Consider the following 19,546-nt stretch of genomic DNA (forward strand, 5'->3'; position numbering starts at 1 on the left):
ACACATCCACAAAGGTACTGGATGGGTGAAAAGAATTTTTGCAAGAAAAGGTGGATTAATACATGGGTGCATAAAAAGCCGTTTGGTACAAAAACGTCAGTGCAGTTATATATTCGTAGAGTTTTCTGAATAAAACTCCACATGCCAAATCATGCCACCAAGAATTCACTCATGATATCTATGGGAGCAAAGCATCATGCAACACAAGGATACATCTCTTATGATCTATGCACACCATGAGTACTATTACCACATGTACAAGTTCATAGACATGTTCTTTTTACAGAAAATAATAATTATAATATTGCTTGTTTTCATCTTGACATTTATCTTGTGTCAGAGTCTATATTTCCTATGCATGTACGTAGGTGTGGCGTTCCATATAGCCCGCATTCTACTAGGAGTACAAGCCGGTGTAGTTTTGGCTAGAAGCTTGTGCACTGGGACGCAAGAACAGATCAAACAAGAACATTGGTTAGCAACCTGAAACAAGTGATTTTTTCTTGTGAGACAAGGACTGAATGTTCTATTGTCTCGATTATACATGATGCTAAATAATTCAATCAGTGTTACGACTTTTAAGATCAACACATGTGGCAACCAATGCAAGGAACAAAGCATTCAACAAATGCATGCTAATTAATGCATATATATTTTTCCACTAACCCTTTGCTTGCATTGGTAGCACTTAAGTGTGAACATTGGTTTGAACTTTTTAGAAAATGTACATGTCTTGTGAACATTTAACATGTTTAAAAAAATTGTACTACACTTTGTAACATTATTCCTATTGAAGGACGGCCTCAACCTCCCCAAGCCCCCAACCCAGCCCATCCACGACCCGCCGCCGCCGCCACAACCACAACCTTACCGCCGTTTTACTACTACTGGGAACAAAGAAATAATGAATAAACCAAAAAAAGGAAGCAGTAGTTCTGATCACGAGCACAACTGAGCTCGTTATCTGGGCAGTTCAGCGCTCCATGGGGATGCCGTGCATTCAATTCCTGTGTCAGTCCGTCATTCATTTTTAAAGGAAGAAAAGCATAGATACACTAGACTGGTATGCAGAAATACACCAGATTGACCCAAAAAGTCCAGCTCGAGTAAACTAAGTTGCACAACATAGTACCCCCTCTGTAAACTAATATAATACTTCCTCCGTCTCAAAATAAGTGTCTCAACTTTGTACTAAGCGGAGGGAGTATCATTTATATCACTAAAGAGATGATCTAAAGGATCTTATATTAGTTTATAGAGGGAGTAGTACTGAAGACAGTTTCTAGATTATGAGTGTAGTTTTAGTACTCATACTATGTTTTAACCATACTAAAAATCTGCATGGCAGTGATATAAGCAAGGAAATGATTTTCGGTTTGTGTTTTTTTTCGTCCTTGGCCGAAATGGCCGAATTTCGGGAATTTCAAAAAATTCGGCAAAATCTCGGACGAAATTGCAAAATCAAAATTTGAAAATTTGGCCAAAATTTAACCAAAATTTGGCCGAAATTTGAACAAAACTTTAAATAAAATAGAGCAAAACATATCAGCACAACAACCATCAGGAGAGATCTTATAAACTTTAGCAAATAAGCTCTAGGGATTAAGAAAATTGAATCTGCCCAACATAACAGGCACACGTTAGCTATAATGTTGCCTCCAACATAACAGTTAACAATCCAACATAGCAGACACACATTAGTTATAAAATTGCCTCCAACATAACCCTTAACAGTCCAACATAACAGGCACACATTAGTTATAAAGTTGCCTCTGACATAAACCCTTAACCGTCCAGCATCAGTTCAACCATCACAGCATAGTTCAAAGTTTAAATAGTCCAGTACAGCCAAAAGACTTTAAAGCATTAAACATAGAAACATCTCCAAAAGACAACCATCAGCTTATTTGAAGCATCAGCTCCAAGCTTCCCAACATCCAAAAGCTTCTTGATATCCTTTGCTCACGTGCCATTTTTGGTTTGGAGAAAACAGAGGAAGGGTCATGATACAGAGTGCATACATCTAAGTAACTAGCAGTTCCAAGTAGCAACTAAAATACTGTGTTAAGTAGCAATTAGAACAACACTACTAAGTGATTGGTAGCAACTAGAACATCACTGGTATGTGATAAGTAGCAATTATAGCAACAATACAAGAAGATAAGTATCAATTACAGCAACACTACTAGGTAAGCAATTAGAACAGCAGTACTAATCATACACAGTGAGCATAAACATTAGAGCACGAGAACAATTAAAGATCAACCTACTTAAAGAAAGCAATATACATCAAGCTATTTAAAGATCAGCCGCTTTGAACATATACATCAAGCTAGATTTTTCTAAGTAACAAACCTGAATCAGAAACACCAAAAAGAAGAGACTTACCAAATTTACGAGTAGAGGCTGTATCAGCATACCTCATGGCCGTATAAAGTGGCCTCAATGAACTCAATACCCACTCTAGTGCGTTCCACCAAACATTACTAGACAAACACTCTTCAGCAAACACATACCCAGGCTCATACCTCCACTGACACTCCTTCCAATCCTTTGAAACCATCCACTCCCTAAATTTATCTTTCTTTGAATGGTAACTCTCAAGGAACATGAAGACAGTCCCAAAACGGGTGGCATTTGGTCTAATTAGTTCACCACCTATGTTCTTCTTCATGTTATCATGGAGGTTATTGTGCTTATGCATGAACCTACAGATTGTCTTGGCACTCTTGACTATCACATCAACCTCAGGAAATTTTGCTATATCTTTTAGCATAAGATTGACGGTATGGGCCGCACACGGTTGCCAAACAATATGAGAGTATTTTGGTTCTTCTATAAGGGTTTTGCAAGCTTTCTTATAATTGGATCCATTATCGGTTACTATTTGAACTATTATTTGAATTATTCAAGAAGCAAGTAAAGTGCTAAGAAGAGAAGGAAGAAGTAACCTGAATTCTGAGTTTGTCCGGATGCATCAATGGTATTGAGGAAGAACATTCGTGCATTACAATACACCATGAAGTTTATGATGCTCATTCCTGTAGGACCAGTCCAAGAATCGCACATAAGAGTCACACCAAAGTTCTTCCAGTCTTGTTTGAATTTTTGAAGAAACGAATTAGCTTCATCATAGTTGGCCTCCAAATATGGCCCATCAATCTCCTTCGCGGTTGGTATAGGAATAGGCCCTAATTGTTGAGTGATCTTCACAGCAGCTCGAAAGTATGGGCAATCAGCTTTACGTCCAGCAATATCATTGGCATGAAAAAACTTGGACCAAGCTAGACCAAGTGCATCTCTTGAATTAGGATCCAAAGCACTACTGATCTTGGGCTGCATATATACTTTGTTGCTAGATAATTGCCTGTCAAAATAGGCGCTGATACTCCTTTTACCAACAGAAACATGCACATCACCCACACCCCCCTTGCCAATTCTCCTTTCAATTCTGCGAGAGACATTCGGGTCACGCAATGCTTCTCTAATATTCATCTGAATTTCTTCTTCATCATCATCTGGTACGTTAACCACCCCTCCTTTTTTATACAACCCTTCCATAATATTTCTTTCAATTCTCAGCCTGCTATTTTGTTTGTCTCTTTTCTTCCTCCTTGATTCATCCCGGCACTCTCTCATTGCATCTCTCACATTTCTTGGCACATTGGGACAGCTCCTCACATTACCTACAATACCACCAAGGTGCTCCGCGACACGGGTTGCACCTCCACCTTTGTGCTTTAGGCTGTAGTACGTGCAATCAAAACCCCCATAATACGGCCATGCATGGTTCCAAGGATCATATAAGTTATTGTCTTTAAGTCCTGCATTGCAAGGTTACAAACATCAGTTTAATTGAACCTAGCAAATAAAGATCATGGTTCCAATAGCATCGTGTGACCAAGCAAAGCATAGTAATACCTTTCCAAGGTCTTTGGGAACCACTTCCATTTGCATCCTGGTCGCCGCTGCCACTCCTATTTGCAGTTCCATTACCTGAAAATCACATGACAAAAGAACGACGGTCAGTTATAAAGAGTAGACAGCTAAGAAAGCAAACCTTTCTTACTAGGGTGTCCTGATATGAATGAGGAACAAAAACAGTACAGACAGATTATCTAGTTTAGATACTAAGGAATAAATAATTTATATACAAGCTGATGCTCTAGTACCGCTGGACATTGAAATTAATCAGTGGTCAACAACTACTTAGTTAAATACACAAACACAACTGAAGTTTATATTGGACGCGTTGTAGATCTAAATAAATGATCGATTCAAACATGGGATGCTTCTGCAAATATACAAGCCAGTGGTTGGATGTGATAATAAAAGCTTTAATTTTGTGCACAAGCCACTGGTTGTAACCACTTTTCTATTACCAGATCGTGGGCAACCTTTCTGACTACCAAATGCATGTACGTTTCAGATTATATACCAAGTCAAAACATTGTCAGAATCCTTGGTGACTACAAGATGCATGTGTATTTCAGATTAATGATGCCACTACTCTGTTCAAATCATCAAGAGTGAGTTTTTCTTACCCCTGTATGATATTGCAGCCTCTCATTCATCTAAAGAAGCACAAGTACTGAAACTGCATCTACGTACTGAAACTGAAACTGCATCTACGTACTTGATTGAGATGTATACGCATCAAGAAAGCTTGTACCTTCCCAAACAAGAGGACGCCCTCCATGCTGCTGTCGCTGCCCCGTGCTACTGCCTCCATGGTTGGCTCGTGCACCATCAGCTTCGTTGCCGCAGCCGCCGAGCGCCATGCCCTTGTCTTGGAGCAGCGAATGGCACGAACTGGATGGGGTGGAGGCGAGGAGATGTGGAGGAAGGCGGGAGGCTAGTGAGCGCGTTGGCCGGACGCCGGAGAAGCTATGCTGGCGAGGATGTGTTCTGTGCGCAGCGGCGGCGCTGCCCACAGGAGGAGCGAGAGGAAAAACAGCGATTCTAGGGTTGGGACATTTGCGTTCGTGCTTTTATATGAGCAGAAGCGTAACATGAAGGCCCTAGAAGCTGGGCCGGGCAAATAAATTCAAACTGGGCCAAATAATTCGGACGAAAGGCCCATATACCGGGCCCAGGCGAGATGGCCGAAATTCGGCCGAAATTTAGTTTTTTCGGCCGAAAATCAAAACGCTGGATATAAGTGGGCATGATTTTCAGTGAGATCCAAGCGCTAAGATCAAAAGTATAATCTCAAATGCAGAGTAGAGACAATGTGATCTGAAAATGCCATATGTGATGAAATTTGACAGTTTGAAAAAGGCAATTCAGTTTGGTTTGTGTTTTGTTCTGATGAATGTAAGACAGTGAAATTAGTCCTGAAGCTTAGTGTAAAGATGGAGCATAATAGAAAAGGTAAAAATTGGTCCCAAGATATTTGTCATACTGGGGGCGTACGCTTATTTTTTCATGGGTAAATGATTAGTCATAGGAACAATGCTAAAAATCTGCTGCACCGGGTAAAAAGTTGGGTTCTTTTGATTTCATATGTTTGTCAACCTATAGGTGCGGAGAATAATAATCCTTTTTGCAGGGTGAGAAGCTAAGATACATGTTGCAATGCAAGGAAGGAATAATTGAACCACTAGGTGCAGTTTGAGCTACTGTACTGAATAATTCAACCACTGTTTATGACTCTAAGATCAAAACAGATGTGGCAATACAAGGAAGGAAGCATTGCACAAATGCTTATGCATATATTATGTTTGCCATTAACCTTTGCTTGCATTGGCTTGTATGAATCTTCATAAACAGACACCCGTCGGCTGGCCCATGACCCTCGCAACTTGCTGCTCGCATCTGCATCAGAAGGATAATTCATCAGTTTGAGAGAGAGAGAGAGAGAGAGAGAGACAGAGAGAGAGAGAGAGGACGTACCAGTATGGCCGGGGCGCTGAAGACAGATCATGGTGCCGCTTGCTCATCGGCGGATCATCTCTCGACATCTTGTGATAGTCGGACACGAGCGGAATGACATGGCGCCGCTTGCTCACCAGCGGATCATCTCTCGACATCTTGTGATAGTCGGACACGAGCGGAACGACATGGCACAACCTTTGGGCTTTCGTCTGTAGATGTACTCGTTCTGTGTTGGCTCACGAGAAAATAGGAGGTGGTGGCCGGCGCTTAATCCATCGACAGAAAGAGGAGGAGCAACGCGTGGGGCGCGACCGCGCGTGTGCGAGCAGAAGGGTTGGCTGGACATTTATAGTGTGAGATGAGAAGATGGCTTATGCAATGAGCGGGCGTGAAACGCGCAGGGACGTCGGATTGAAGGGCGATCCGCGTGAGGAGGCGGCGGCTAATAGATGGAAGAGGAGGGAGGGAGTAACGGAGGAAGAGGAGGAGGCGGAGAGATATACTTAGAGCAAGTATAATAGAGATGAGTCAGCAGGCTATATGGAATAAACTAGTATATTTTTTCTTAGTTGGAGAAAAAAGAAGAGGAGAGAGAAGGTAAGCGGGCTCTTCGTGAAGAGCCAGCTCTAGCACGTGCTCCTAGGCACTTTGTGAGAATGAAAGGTGGGCCACATAATGAAAAAGTAGTACACTCTTTTGATCTACTATTATACATGTTGGCTATAAGATGGGTTGTAGATGATATGGCACTGGCTTATAGCCAGCAGCTGGCTATACTATTAACCATGCTCTTACTGGTAGCAATTAAAGGGGGGTGCGTTAAGGTTGCCTGGTTCCAAGGTGGAGGGATAATTATGAGGAAATTAATAATGTGGAAAGGTTTGTTAAGATTCTTCCTTAACAATCGGTTGGTAGTTTCCGTTTATTCCTGGCTAATTAATTAGTTACTATATATTGTGAATGAATCATGTCAGATTTTTGCATGGTGATCCCTAATCCTCTACCTTGTCTCTCCTATCAAAACATGTGTCCCCTTCCTGCTAATTAATACAATGAAAAGAAAAGCACATCTTCCCTAGTGGATTTCATATATTACTCCAGTACGTACATTAGAGAAGAGGAGAGAGGAAAACACTTGTAGCAAAGAGTAATATATAAAGAGTGTAAGGCCATCTTCAACGCTCGATGCTAGCCCAAGGCGCTAGGATTTCTTTCGGAGCCGATCTACATTTGAGCCCCCAAATCCCGACATCATCTCTAGCAAAGATGCCGAAAGCGGTTTGCCCTGTACATGGTAGACTATCAAAGTTGTTTCCAATCAGAGAAGATGCTTGGGTGAATTTTTATTTTAAGTTATTTATTTTCTCTACCTCTACGCATCCCGCATTGTGGATGCCCTACCAAAAGCCAGCTACGCAGATTCAATTCAAATAAACATGATGACGAGAAGTCTAGCTGAACCATCATCAAGATTCAAAAGTAGTAATTCTCACATAATTAACACACACACAACGGATCGATTATCTTCAATTTCATTGTCACATAATCTTGATGCAAACAACACCAAAAGAGAGGAAAGGACACACGGTGGCCTCCTCCTCGTCAAAGTGACCCGCCGAGGCCGGTCCCGGTCTTTTGCACCTCCTGGTCTGCAAGCCGCTCACCCAGCGCCACCAAGGTATCAGGTTCCAATAACACAATATATGAATCAACCAGCCATTACCAGGTAGTTACTATAAACCGAATGAATGAGGTAGCATTCATGAAGAATAACCATTGAGCCAAACGAGGTAGCATTCATGGAGAATAACCATTGAGCCAAACATCCAGACTCACAGGATGAAAGGATCCTACCATCCAGTCTGTTCGGTATACCAAAATAAACACTGTACTTCCCAACATTGACCAACTAACTCCATGTCGCACAATACAATGCAAAGTTTACAAGTCACGAGTGTCCTCGAGACAAAACCAACATCACCACTCGACCGAATGGCCTTTCCAGATCATTTCCTGAGATCTATTCAAATCAATCAAGAATGAATCCGTTCAAATAAATGCGTGCACTCCAAATCATCTTACCAAAAAATTTCTCACAAGAAAAAGCTAATCCAACACCACAACAAACAAACTATGCTGATGAATCTAATCCACCATGGCCAGCTTCTGTTACTCATCGCCCGCGATGATGGTCTCGAGGTTCACCACGCCGTCCTCCTTCAGGAAGATCTTGAGTCTGAACATCACGGACAATCGATGCACCTCTCCTGCAGTGTCCTGCAAAGTACCAGGACCTCAAGTTTCAAAGAGACAGGCATCACTTGAATGCTAAACTAGATATCACCAAAACGACTGCACATTCAACACCAAGCCAAAACTACCAAGTTCAGGAAGGGAACATTCATGACCATCTAAGGAACACATTGCACAACACCTTGGTAAAAAAGGTCCATAAATCAATTATCGTCTACTATAGACAATAACAACTAGAAACAGCCAAGTAACTTCCAGTACCACACTCTTCATCAAACTCTTAAACCAAGTGTACTGTCATACTCCGGACGGTCAAAATCTGAACATAAACCATGGTGGTGCCAAACCCAAGAGCATAGTGTGTAGGGAATTAAAAGCTAAGCATTGATTTCACTGATCAAGAATTACCACTCCCTCCTATCCGAATTAATTGACGCAACCTCTATATAATGTCCATTTTACATTGTATAGAATCTGCGTCAATTAATTTGGACCGGAAGGAACACATAGGTTAGGACGGTGCTTACAAGATTGGAATGCTTACAATATCTCCATAGTGTGGGTGTTTCAACACTCAATGCAAACAAAGCGCCCCAGTTGCTTTAACATCCTGCTACTCTTGCCATTTCATGCAGCTCTTGGGGTACTTCTCTCCTCAGTGCCTTGCGACTTTTGAGGGTAACCACATCATCATCATCACTCTCGATGGCAATGGGCCAATTGGACCTAAGTTGCCACAGTCATACATCTGGAGCACAAGCCATGCATGAAGTCAATGACAGTTTAACACATCACAAATTCATGAGCGTCGGAAGGAAATATGTAAAACAGGTTACATGCAACAAAATACTTGTAATAAATCTGCAAAAGCAAACTCATCATCCAATTAACTAAAAGAAAACATCTAAATTTGACAAGAAAAAATATATGTAATCCGCATCATATCTAAAAATATAGTTAACAGACAAGGAAGCATTCAATATCATCGACAACTATTTTCTTGATTCTAGGCATTTGACAGTCATGAATTCATACCAATGCGTAGCCTCAGAAAAGAAGCAACAAAAAATCAGAAAGTTGTGCCATAGGTTCTCTGGTTGAGCCAAAGTTGTGACATGTTTCGTGGTGGCAAAAAGGATAGAGGGGGCCACTTGGCTCCCCTTTTCATTAAGAACATGGCGTCCTATGCATAAATAGAAATAACCTCACAGCCCTGACATGCAGCCACATCAGGGATGCCTAAGCAAAATACTTATTACAACGTTCAGGAAAGGGAACAAATCAAACAGAACTTCAACATCAGCAAAGCACAAATATAGTGACATTTTTCATCGACAAGAAAGATGATCAAAACCAAGGGAGGAGTCAATATCAGCATTTTATTCTATTAGATATGGTCCATGGACCATTTCCAAAGTGCAGTAAAATGATGTCTCCTTTCTTATCAACTTCTACACCCTAAAAAGTAGCATGAGATCCTAAATAATTATGTCGTGGTCAAGACATACAATCCAAGAAAAAGGGATCTCAGGATTTAGCTAACAGATACAGCAACATCCTACAAGTGCAAGGCTGGAAGTGTTTTCTTTTTTTCCCATATGAAGCAACAACAATATTTTGCTCCAGGTTTCGCTGTCACGGATAAAAGAACAAGCACATGGTTTGGCGCGGGTCACTTTCAATAGTAACGGAATAAGCAAAAACATGGGTAACCAAAGGACATATATAACTTTGTTAATAAAGATGCTAGTTTACTGAATATGACATATCAAGACATTACATCTCTTGTCAGTCTCATGACCGACACAGTAAAATCTTAGAGAGTAATGCATTTCAACTTAGGAAAAAATATTGACATCTCTTGGATGATCTGTATGGCTTCCCAAAAACCTAAGTAGCGGTGGCTCCAAGACCACGTGCCCAGAGCAAGGGGAAGAAGCGAGGGAGAAGAGAACAGAAGTTAGGAGTACTCACCTTACTGTTTGTAGCCGAGGTGGAACAACATCGACATCACACGGTGACGGTGGAGAGCTGGACGAAGATGAGACCGAGTGGAACCTACACAGAAAGCTGTTGCAGGAATTCACAGCAGCTCTTGTCAGTTTCACAACCCACACATGATAGATATACTAGTGTATTGTTTCAACTTAGAAAACTAAAACAAACACATCCACTGGACCACATATAAAAAGGATGCTGATTTGCTATACATGGTATCACAATGATTCAGATATCTTGTGATTCATGACCCGAACAAAATTAGCTTATCTCAACTTCGAAAGCAAAAGCATAGGTATCCAACAGACATATATAACTCTTTTAACAAGGATGCTAATTTGCTGGACACGAAATCAGCCAGGACATCTCTTGCAAATTCCATGACCAACAGAACATATATATTAGTGCAATTCAACTTAGGAAGCTAAAACATACATATCCATTGGGCATATATTTAATTTCTACATAATGATGCTATCATGAGCAGAGGAGAATTGTGGATAAAACATCAACAACCACACAGAACAATTAATTGCTCTCGTCAGTTCCATGAAACACAACAACAATTTACAGCTCCTGTCAGTTCCATGAACCGCACATAACATATATACTGGTATATCTAAACTTATAAAGCTAAAACATGTACACCCATTGGCCATATAATTTTGTGCAGAACGATGCTAATTTGCTGTACAGGGCATCACAAGAGTTTACATCTCTTGCCAGCTTCATGATCCACACAGAACTAGTGCATTTCAAATTACAAAACTAAATACTTCCCATCTTGAAAGCATGGGAAACACTGCAGGAAAAAATACTGGGAGATTGAAGTTGGCGGTTGCACTCACATGATACTAAAGATTGGTGACATAGTCCCAGTGAGGATGCATTATTGTACTGTCTGGCCATCATGGGCTTGGTCGGGGCATCGCTGCACACAAGAACATCATAACTATAAAATAAGGCTGGAACATGACTACCTACAACAAAGTAAGCAAAAGATCCAATGCTGTGTATTGAAAGGCAACAATACTAACCTGTCCAGAGCTCATACTCACTCAACGAAGGCAAGACTGCTGTTTTGGAAAACAGAAGACTGTGATGGCTTACACCTGCTATTCGTTGTTGCCCGAGGACTAGTAATGTTAGCCCAATCCCGTCTTTGAAAGCGAAAAAACAATGGATCTGTTAGTTCAACCATGGATTTACATACAGATATATAATGAATGAAAGAATAGCAACTGGTAAACCAAGGTTTGAAACATAATTTTTGGTTTCAGTTTCGTTTCAGTCTTACAAATGGTGGTTATTCACATTGCCATGCTTCATGACAGAAAACATTCAACGATTCATCCCAGCACAAGCAAAAACATAGAGGCGAGTACTAAAAGAAAGTGTCTTCATCAACTTGCATTCCCACTAGATAAAATAAAAACATGATATATTTCAGGTTCCAACACTGCTCATTGTCTCATCATACATATTGAGAATCTATGGTCAAGTTGCATGGATTAGCACCTCAATTTATGATTTTGTACATGATCGAAGCAACCGTACAACTTCATGGGCATAGGAACGGGAGCACGGGCAACATCAGGCACGCCATGCCAGAACCCCAGCCACCTGTTGCGCGACAAGAGCATGAATAAGTTATCCATGTGGTTCGCAAACAACGAATGTAGATATGCATGCTAGATTGGCATCAACATGCAAAGCAATGCAATGGTGAGCTACATATTCATCAAGGCAGAACATAATCCTAAGAAATCATGCACAGATAGCACAACGACGTTGTTGCCACGGAATCTTGTAAAAGCAATAATATTGTGACATGTTCTATCAACAAGAAAGATAATCACAATAACAAGGCTGGTGGCAGGAAGACTACCACCACAGACGCAAAACACTGAGCCATCGACTCGATGGCCAACACCACGGTCGGCCACGGCCTGCTGGCGAAACGATCTCAGAGAGAGAGAGAGAGAGAGAGAGAGAGAGAGAGAGAGAGAGAGAGACTCACCTGAAACGACGAAGAGGCAACCACCACTACCGAGAATGCAGAAAATTAGATTGGAAAAAGAGCCACATCTTCTGGAAAAAAGCGAAGAAATGATGAAACAAAAGAGGACTTCACAAACACATCACAGTTGAGTCATAGTATATAAGTAATGTATGATTAGAGGGCACAAATGTAGAGCATCGTTCAGGTCTAGAAGCAAAGACAACAACTATCCATTTGCTATGATAACAAATACAACTCAGGTTGGCCTTGAGCATCACGACCGGGTCGGAAATAACAAGATTGCACAAAACATTACAAAACTCAATTATATGGATTTGGACCTCCACCACAGCTGGGTGCAAGACTGCTATACAAAAAAGTTTCCCAACTAAAAACCATAGCTTGCATGTCCATACACTGAGAACATACCCAATATAGTGACATTCTTCATCGACAAGAAAGATTACCACAGCCAAGGTAGCAATCGATATCAGCATTTTATTCTATCAGATGGTCAGTAACAAGATCTGCCTTAGACATGGATCATTTCCAGAGTGCAGTAAAAAGATGTGTCCTTCCATACCAACTTCGACACCCTAGACAGTAGCATGAGATCCTAAATATTTATGTCATGGTCAAGACATACAATCCAAGAAAAAAAGTTCTCATGATTTAGCTAACTGGTACAGCAGCATCCTACAGGTGCAAGGCTGGAAGTGTTCCCTTTTTTCCCATATGAAGCAGCAACAATAATTTGCTCCAGGTTCCACTATCAGAGATAACGAAACGAGCACATAGTTTAGCGGGCCACTTTCAGAGATAACGGAACAAGCAAAAACATAGGTATCCAAAGGAGATATATAACTTTGTTAATAAATATGCTAGTTTGCTATTCTTTTCAACTTAGGAAAAATTATTTACATCCCTTTGATGCTCTATATGGCCATCAAGGCATCATTTCCTCCAAAACCTAAGTAGTGGTGGCTCCATGACCACGTGCCTAGAGCAAAGGAAAGAAATGGAGGGAGAAGAGAAGTCGGGAGGACTCACGTTACTATTCGTAGGCAAGGCAGAACCACAACGTCACCAGCAACGGTGACAGTGGAGAGCTGGATGAACATGAGACCAAGTGAAAACTACACAGAAGGCTGCCACAGGAATTCACAGAAGCTCTTGTCAGTTTTACGAACCACGAAGGACAGATATACTAGTGTATTGTTTAAACTTGGAAAACTAAAACATACACAACTAGACCACATACAAAATTGTGAGCAAAAGGATGCTGATTTGCTATAAACAACATCACAATGATTCAGATGTCTTGGGATTCATGACCCACACAGAACTAGTGTATCACAAGTTCGAAAGCAAAAGCATAGGTATCCAACGGACATATATAACTTTGTTAATAAGGATGCTAATTTGCTTGACAAAAAATCAGCCAGGACATCTCTTGTAAATTTCATGACACATGCAGAACATATACATTAGTGCAATTCAACTTAGGAAGCTAAAACATACATATCCATTGGGCATATATTTAATTTCTTCATAATGATGCTAATTTGTTATACATGGCATCATGAGCAGAGGAGAATTGTGGGTAAAACATCAACAACCACACAGAAAAATTAATAGCTCTCTTCAGTTCCATGAAACAAGCAACAACAATTTACAGCTCTTATCAGTTCCATGAGTCGCAAATAACATATATACTAGTGTACCTAAACTTATAAAGCTAAAACATGCACACCAACTGGCCATATAATTTTGTGCAGAACGATGCTAATTTGCTGTACATGGCATCACAAGAATTTACATCTCTTGCCAGCTTCATGACCCACACAGAACTGGTTCATTTCAACTTACAAAGCTAAATACTTCCCATCTTGAAAGCATGGGAAACACGTACTGCAGGAAAAATACTGGCAGGTTAAAGTTGGCGGTTGCACTCACTTGAACTAAGAATGGCAGCATAGTCCAATGATGATGCATTGCTGTACTGTCTAGCCATCATGGGCTTGGTTGGGGCCTTGCTGCACATCAGAATATAACTATTAGATAAGGCTGGAACATGACTAGCTACAGAAAAGTAAGCAAAAGAAGCATTGCTGTGTATTGAAAGGCATCAAATCTAACCTGTTCAGAGCTCATACTACGAAGGCAAGACTGTTGTTCTGGAAAACAGAAGACTGATGGCTTACACCTGCTATTCCTTGTTGCCCGAGGACTAGTAACGTTGGCCCAATCCCATCTTTGAAGGCGAAAAACAATGGATTTGTTAGTTCAACCATGGATTTTGATACAAATATATAATGAGTGAAAGAACAGCAAACCGAGGTTCGAAACAAAGTAGCTCATAATTTTAGGATTTAGTTTGTTTCAGTCTTACAAATGGTGGTTATTCACAGTGCCATGCTTCATGACAGAAAACATTCCACAATTTGTCCCGACACAAGAAAAAACATGGTTACGAGTACAGAAAGAAAGTGTCTTTTTCTAAAATAACACAACAGAACAAAACTTGCATTCCTACTAGATAAAATAAAAACATGATATATTTCAGATTCCAACACAAGCAGAATAGATAAGCTTGGGTTTCCTTGGTACCGGCGGTTGGGTATTAGGAAACTAATCCAGTTTTTAGGTTTGTTAAAGTCTGCATTATTTGGAACACACATGATTCAAGTGTCCAGTATATACAGTTTGAACCATTTGACCTTTTGTAGGAAGTTTTGCTGATAGAGTTCACTAACATGAATGAAGCTAATTTATATGGTAGAGAACATTGATTCTGTTGATTTTGTTGTCCATAAAAACTAATCATCTCTGAACCCATCAATGGTGACCAACAATGATACGAGTAGCACGGATTGACAGCAGTAACATGCTATACTACTGATACTGCCACTACAACTAATAAAGAGACCGATTTAGCCAGCCACTCAGTCTTCGTCCACCGCAACTAATCATCACCAAACTATTCAATGGTGTCCATCAACGATATTATGGAATGCACTACTAATCAGGCACGCACACAAATTTTTTGAAACAAGGAAAAAAATACTTAGATCATTGATGGCAGATAACAAACAAATCCTACATGTGTAGTACATGTCGCCTGCAGTCTGCCTTATAACATGGTATGCATCAAACACACAAACATGGTTTATATTGATAGAGGGGAAAATGGTTGTCACCTGTACATACAACAAGCAAGCAGCACGGTGTCAGTGGAACATGGTGGAGGAAGCAGTGGCTGCCCCCTCATCACGCAGTGCGCGGGTCTGGAGAAGGCGGGCTAGGTCTTGGGTGGATGTGGCGTCAACCTTGAGCACCCTCGTCACGGCCACCATCAGCCACGCGAGCACCCTCGGTGACGAGCTATCCTGCTTTAGTCCCCGTCCACAAGGCCAAGCTCACCGGGGGTGCTGCTTAACCAATAAAGTAGAGAGTACAAAATAAATATTTGAGATCAGGGCAATGCTCAAACCATGAGAAAAAAATGGGGAACAAGGTATGGATTGGACAACTTATAGCAAATAACAAGGCATGGAAATATGTAATTGCATTCGCGTATGGCACGAAGAAGAAAAAACATAACAATTATTCAAGTCAAAAAATCATGTATGATGACAACTAAAGTAACAAAAAATCAAGCATAAATATTGTATTGCTGGACACAGCAAGCATTGCGTATTACTTCATTTCTCCCTTCACGATGCAGGATAAAATCAGAGAACAATGAAGAAGATCATAAAATCACACAGGCAAGATCGAGCAAAAAGAAGATATATGCATCAGATTGAACAACCTAGTTTCCATCACGGACACCTCCAACACAGGCCGTGCATAGATCGCCACGACTACAAGAATTTCTGTCAAGATAACGATTCACATGCAACACAGAGAAAGGTGTTTCTTTCAAGGTGCATGTCAAATAACACTTTGGTAATCACAAAAGAGTAAGTATTATACTTACACATCCATGATCTTTAGGGTCTACATCCCAACAGCACTATCAAATACAAGCAGTCTCTTCACAAGGGTACAATACAACCAAACTTTTATCAGATGGTTCTCCAACACAGGCACACACAAATGTACATATAACCAACGCACATTTAGAATGAAGGTAGCAGCCTCCAGAAGTTCTTCAATGCCCAATTTTTTAAGCGAGAAAAAAGAAGTGCCTACATGATTGATGGCTTATGACACATAAATCTAGACTTGCAATATGGTTTGAATCAAGCAAACACACGGAAGTGGTTTCAATAGACAGAGGGGAGATGGTGCTCTCACCTGTACGTACAACAAGTGGCAATGTTGGTGGAGGCGATGCAAACACGACGCAGGAAGCAGTGACCACCACCGCTTCTCCCAGCAAACAATCGAGGAGAAGGTGGGCTTGTCCCCCTCAAGCAACCCAGAGGATGATTAACTAATTACCCCATGACACCTCGAACAAGCATCTTCAGTCAATCTCTAGCGGTCTGCACATCATTTTCAGATAGTTAAGTAGACTCGAATAGTGTAGACCGGCTGGCTTTACACTGAATCCAAAAGAAGGAGAATTTAGTTTGACAGCATAAATAAATGCATAGTAATATTCTGAGCTTTTTGCAACTACAATATTTGGTACACTGGCATGGCACACTACTACAAGTGCAGACTGAGCAGGTTCAATAACCAGTGAGTTTGTCGTCCACCAAACTCATCAATGGTAACCATTACAAAATGCACAGGCAGGAAAGGATGATTTTTTTAAAACAAGAAAAAAACAGTGCTGGCGTGATTGATGGCACATAACAAACAAATCCTACATGACAGTCCGAGTCTGGATCAAACAGACGAAGGTGATTCACACGTGACACAGAGGAAGGTGTTTCTTCCAAGGTGCATGTCAAATAACACTTTACATGATGCCAATGGTACTCACAGAAGAGTAAGTATATTATACTTACACAGCCATGGTCTTTAGGGTCTACATCCCAACAAAACTATAGATATGTGTAGTCTCTTCACAAGGGTACAATACAACCAAACTCTTATCAGACTGTTCTCCAACATAGGCACGCACAAATCTACATATAACCAACACACATTCATAATGAAGGTAGCATCCTCCAGCAGTTCTTCAATGCACAATATTTTTAAGCAAGAAAAAAAGAACTGCCTCCATGATTGATGGCGTATGGCACTTAAGTGGATTGGATGACAGAGAGGGGAGATGGTGCCCTCACCTGTACGTACAGCAAGTGGTGCAGTGTTGGAGGAGGCGGTGCAAACAGGACGGAGGAAGCAGTGACCACCACCGCCTCTCCCAGCGGGCAATCGATGAGAAGGCGGGCTACTACCCCTCAAGCAAACCAAAGGAGGATCAACTTACTACCCCGTGACACCTCGAACAAGTATCTTCAGTAAATCTAGCAGCCTGCACATAATTTCAGATTGTTAGTTAGACTCGAATAGTGTAGCCTGGCTGGCTTTACTCTGAAATGCAAAGGAGGAAGAATTTATTTCAGCAGCATAAATAAACAAATGCATACTAATATTCTGAGCTTCATGCAACTACAATATTTGGTAGCCTAAATAAATATTTGGTAACGAAATGCAGGCAAGCATGAATTTTTTTAAGCAAGAAAAAAATGCTAGCATGATCGATAGCACATAACAAACAAATCCTACATGGGCAGTCTGGGTCTGAATCAAACAGACGAAGGTGGTCTGGTTCTGGTTGGACATAGGGAATTGCTTTATCACCTCTAAGTGCAACAAGCAGATGTCCCAAGGTGAAATAGCAAGCAGCTAACCAAGGAGCAGCACATCGATAGGATCCTGGGGTGGACGAGGCAGAAGAAGTGGTCGATGTAATAAAAAATGGACTTGAACACCTCACCGTAGATGACCAGGAGCAGGGAAACTACTACGTAACACTTTGCTTAGGAGGAAGACAGTGCAGAATTGAGGGAATTGAGACATACCCAGCCCTCGGGGTGGAATCAGGGGTGGATGGTGCCGTTCATGCTGAGGTCGAGCTCCACGGGCTCCTACTCCTATGCGTCCGACGCCGTGACACCTCGAACAAGCATCTTCTGTGAATCCAGCAGCCTGCACATCATTTCAGATTGTTAGTTAGACTCGAATAATGTAGCCCGTCTGGGTTTACTCTGAAATACAAAAGAGGGAGAATTTATTTCAGCAGCATAAAGAAACAAATGCATACTGGTATTGTGAGCTTCTTGCAACTGCAATATTTGCGAGCCTGGCATGGTGCACTACACCACTAGTGCAGACTGACCACTAATTCTGTCGTCCACAAAAACTAACCATCACCGAACTGATCAATGGTGACCATCAATGATAGGGGTAGAGCACGGAATGCACTGCTAATCAGGCAAGCAAGTATAAATTTTTTGAGGCAAGAGAAAACAGTCTGCTGGCATGATGTATGTCACATAACAAACAAATCCACCATGAGTCAAGTGGACATATCGCCATGACTACAAATGACTACAAGAATTTCTTGCACAAGAATGGTTCAGATCATGATTCACATGCGACACAGAGGAAGGTGTTTCTTCCAAGGTGCATGTCAAATAACACTTTACATGAGGCCAACGGTACTCACAAAAGAGTAAGTATATAATGTATATTATACTTACACAACCATGATCTCTAGGGTCTACATCCCAACAAAACTATAGATATGAACGGTCTCTACACAAGGGTACAATACAACCAAACTCTTATCAAACTGTTCTCCAACATAGGCACGCACTCATAATGAAGGTAGCAGTTCTTGAGGGATCGAGATAGGCAATCAGAGGGGGGGTGAATGATTGCGCGGAAGCAAATTACAACTTTTCCCAAATTTCAAACCCTGAAACTCTAATCTGTTCGTGATGGTAAAACAGTTGTATATCAAGATCTGCTGAACCAAAAAATGCGTATGAATACTCCAATTAAAGCTACGGAAATTATCTAATCAACGCAACAAGAATCAGCTTAATCGGAGTTACCAATCAAAAGTTATGATCAGGACAGTAACAGCTGACAGAAGACTGCGAAAATCAATCTAGATCTAATTTCGAGAATTAGCAAGAAAGATAGATTAATCGCACCACAAACTTCCCTCGATCTCGTGAAAAAACCTGCAGCAAAGTATTAGAGAAATCTAACACGAAAATTTCACCGAGATTAGAGAAGCCCAGAGATGACACCGCCAAAGATCACTTTATTGCAACGATGTCGATCGATTACAGAAGATGCAAACGTGCATCCAAGAACTCTCCAAGAATAGCTCTAGGTTAAAACTCTGAGTTCCCTCACGTTTTCTCCACCTAAACCGTGGCCCGGACCCCTCTATTTATAGAACTAGGCAACACCTAAAAAGAGTCCATATCAAAAACGAAA

General features: G+C 41.0%; 1 protein-coding gene and 2 long non-coding RNA genes across 3 annotated transcripts; all 3 read right to left on the reverse strand.

Annotated features, from left to right (window-relative positions):
• Positions 1-1,670: 1,670 nt before the first annotated feature.
• LOC119349658 lies at positions 1,671-4,964 on the reverse strand. The gene is made up of 3 exons (XM_037617740.1): positions 4,673-4,964; positions 3,922-3,996; positions 1,671-3,824 (listed from the first exon to the last, which is right to left on the reverse strand). The coding sequence occupies exons 1-3, from the start codon at positions 4,779-4,781 to the stop codon at positions 2,905-2,907; spliced, it is 1,104 nt and encodes a 367-aa protein (XP_037473637.1). The 5' UTR covers positions 4,782-4,964; the 3' UTR covers positions 1,671-2,904.
• Positions 4,965-10,121: 5,157 nt separating this feature from the next.
• LOC119312513 lies at positions 10,122-11,746 on the reverse strand. The gene is made up of 4 exons (XR_005151377.1): positions 11,647-11,746; positions 11,166-11,288; positions 10,977-11,059; positions 10,122-10,200 (listed from the first exon to the last, which is right to left on the reverse strand). It is a non-coding gene; the product is annotated as an uncharacterized LOC119312513 (long non-coding RNA).
• Positions 11,747-14,087: 2,341 nt separating this feature from the next.
• LOC119312519 lies at positions 14,088-18,270 on the reverse strand. The gene is made up of 6 exons (XR_005151378.1): positions 18,115-18,270; positions 17,374-17,564; positions 16,433-16,623; positions 15,331-15,561; positions 14,270-14,384; positions 14,088-14,166 (listed from the first exon to the last, which is right to left on the reverse strand). It is a non-coding gene; the product is annotated as an uncharacterized LOC119312519 (long non-coding RNA).
• Between the last annotated feature and the right edge of the window lie 1,276 nt (positions 18,271-19,546).

The sequence above is a fragment of the Triticum dicoccoides genome, chromosome 1B, assembly GCF_002162155.2.
Source record: "Triticum dicoccoides isolate Atlit2015 ecotype Zavitan chromosome 1B, WEW_v2.0, whole genome shotgun sequence".
NCBI classification, from domain to species: domain Eukaryota; kingdom Viridiplantae; phylum Streptophyta; class Magnoliopsida; order Poales; family Poaceae; genus Triticum; species Triticum dicoccoides.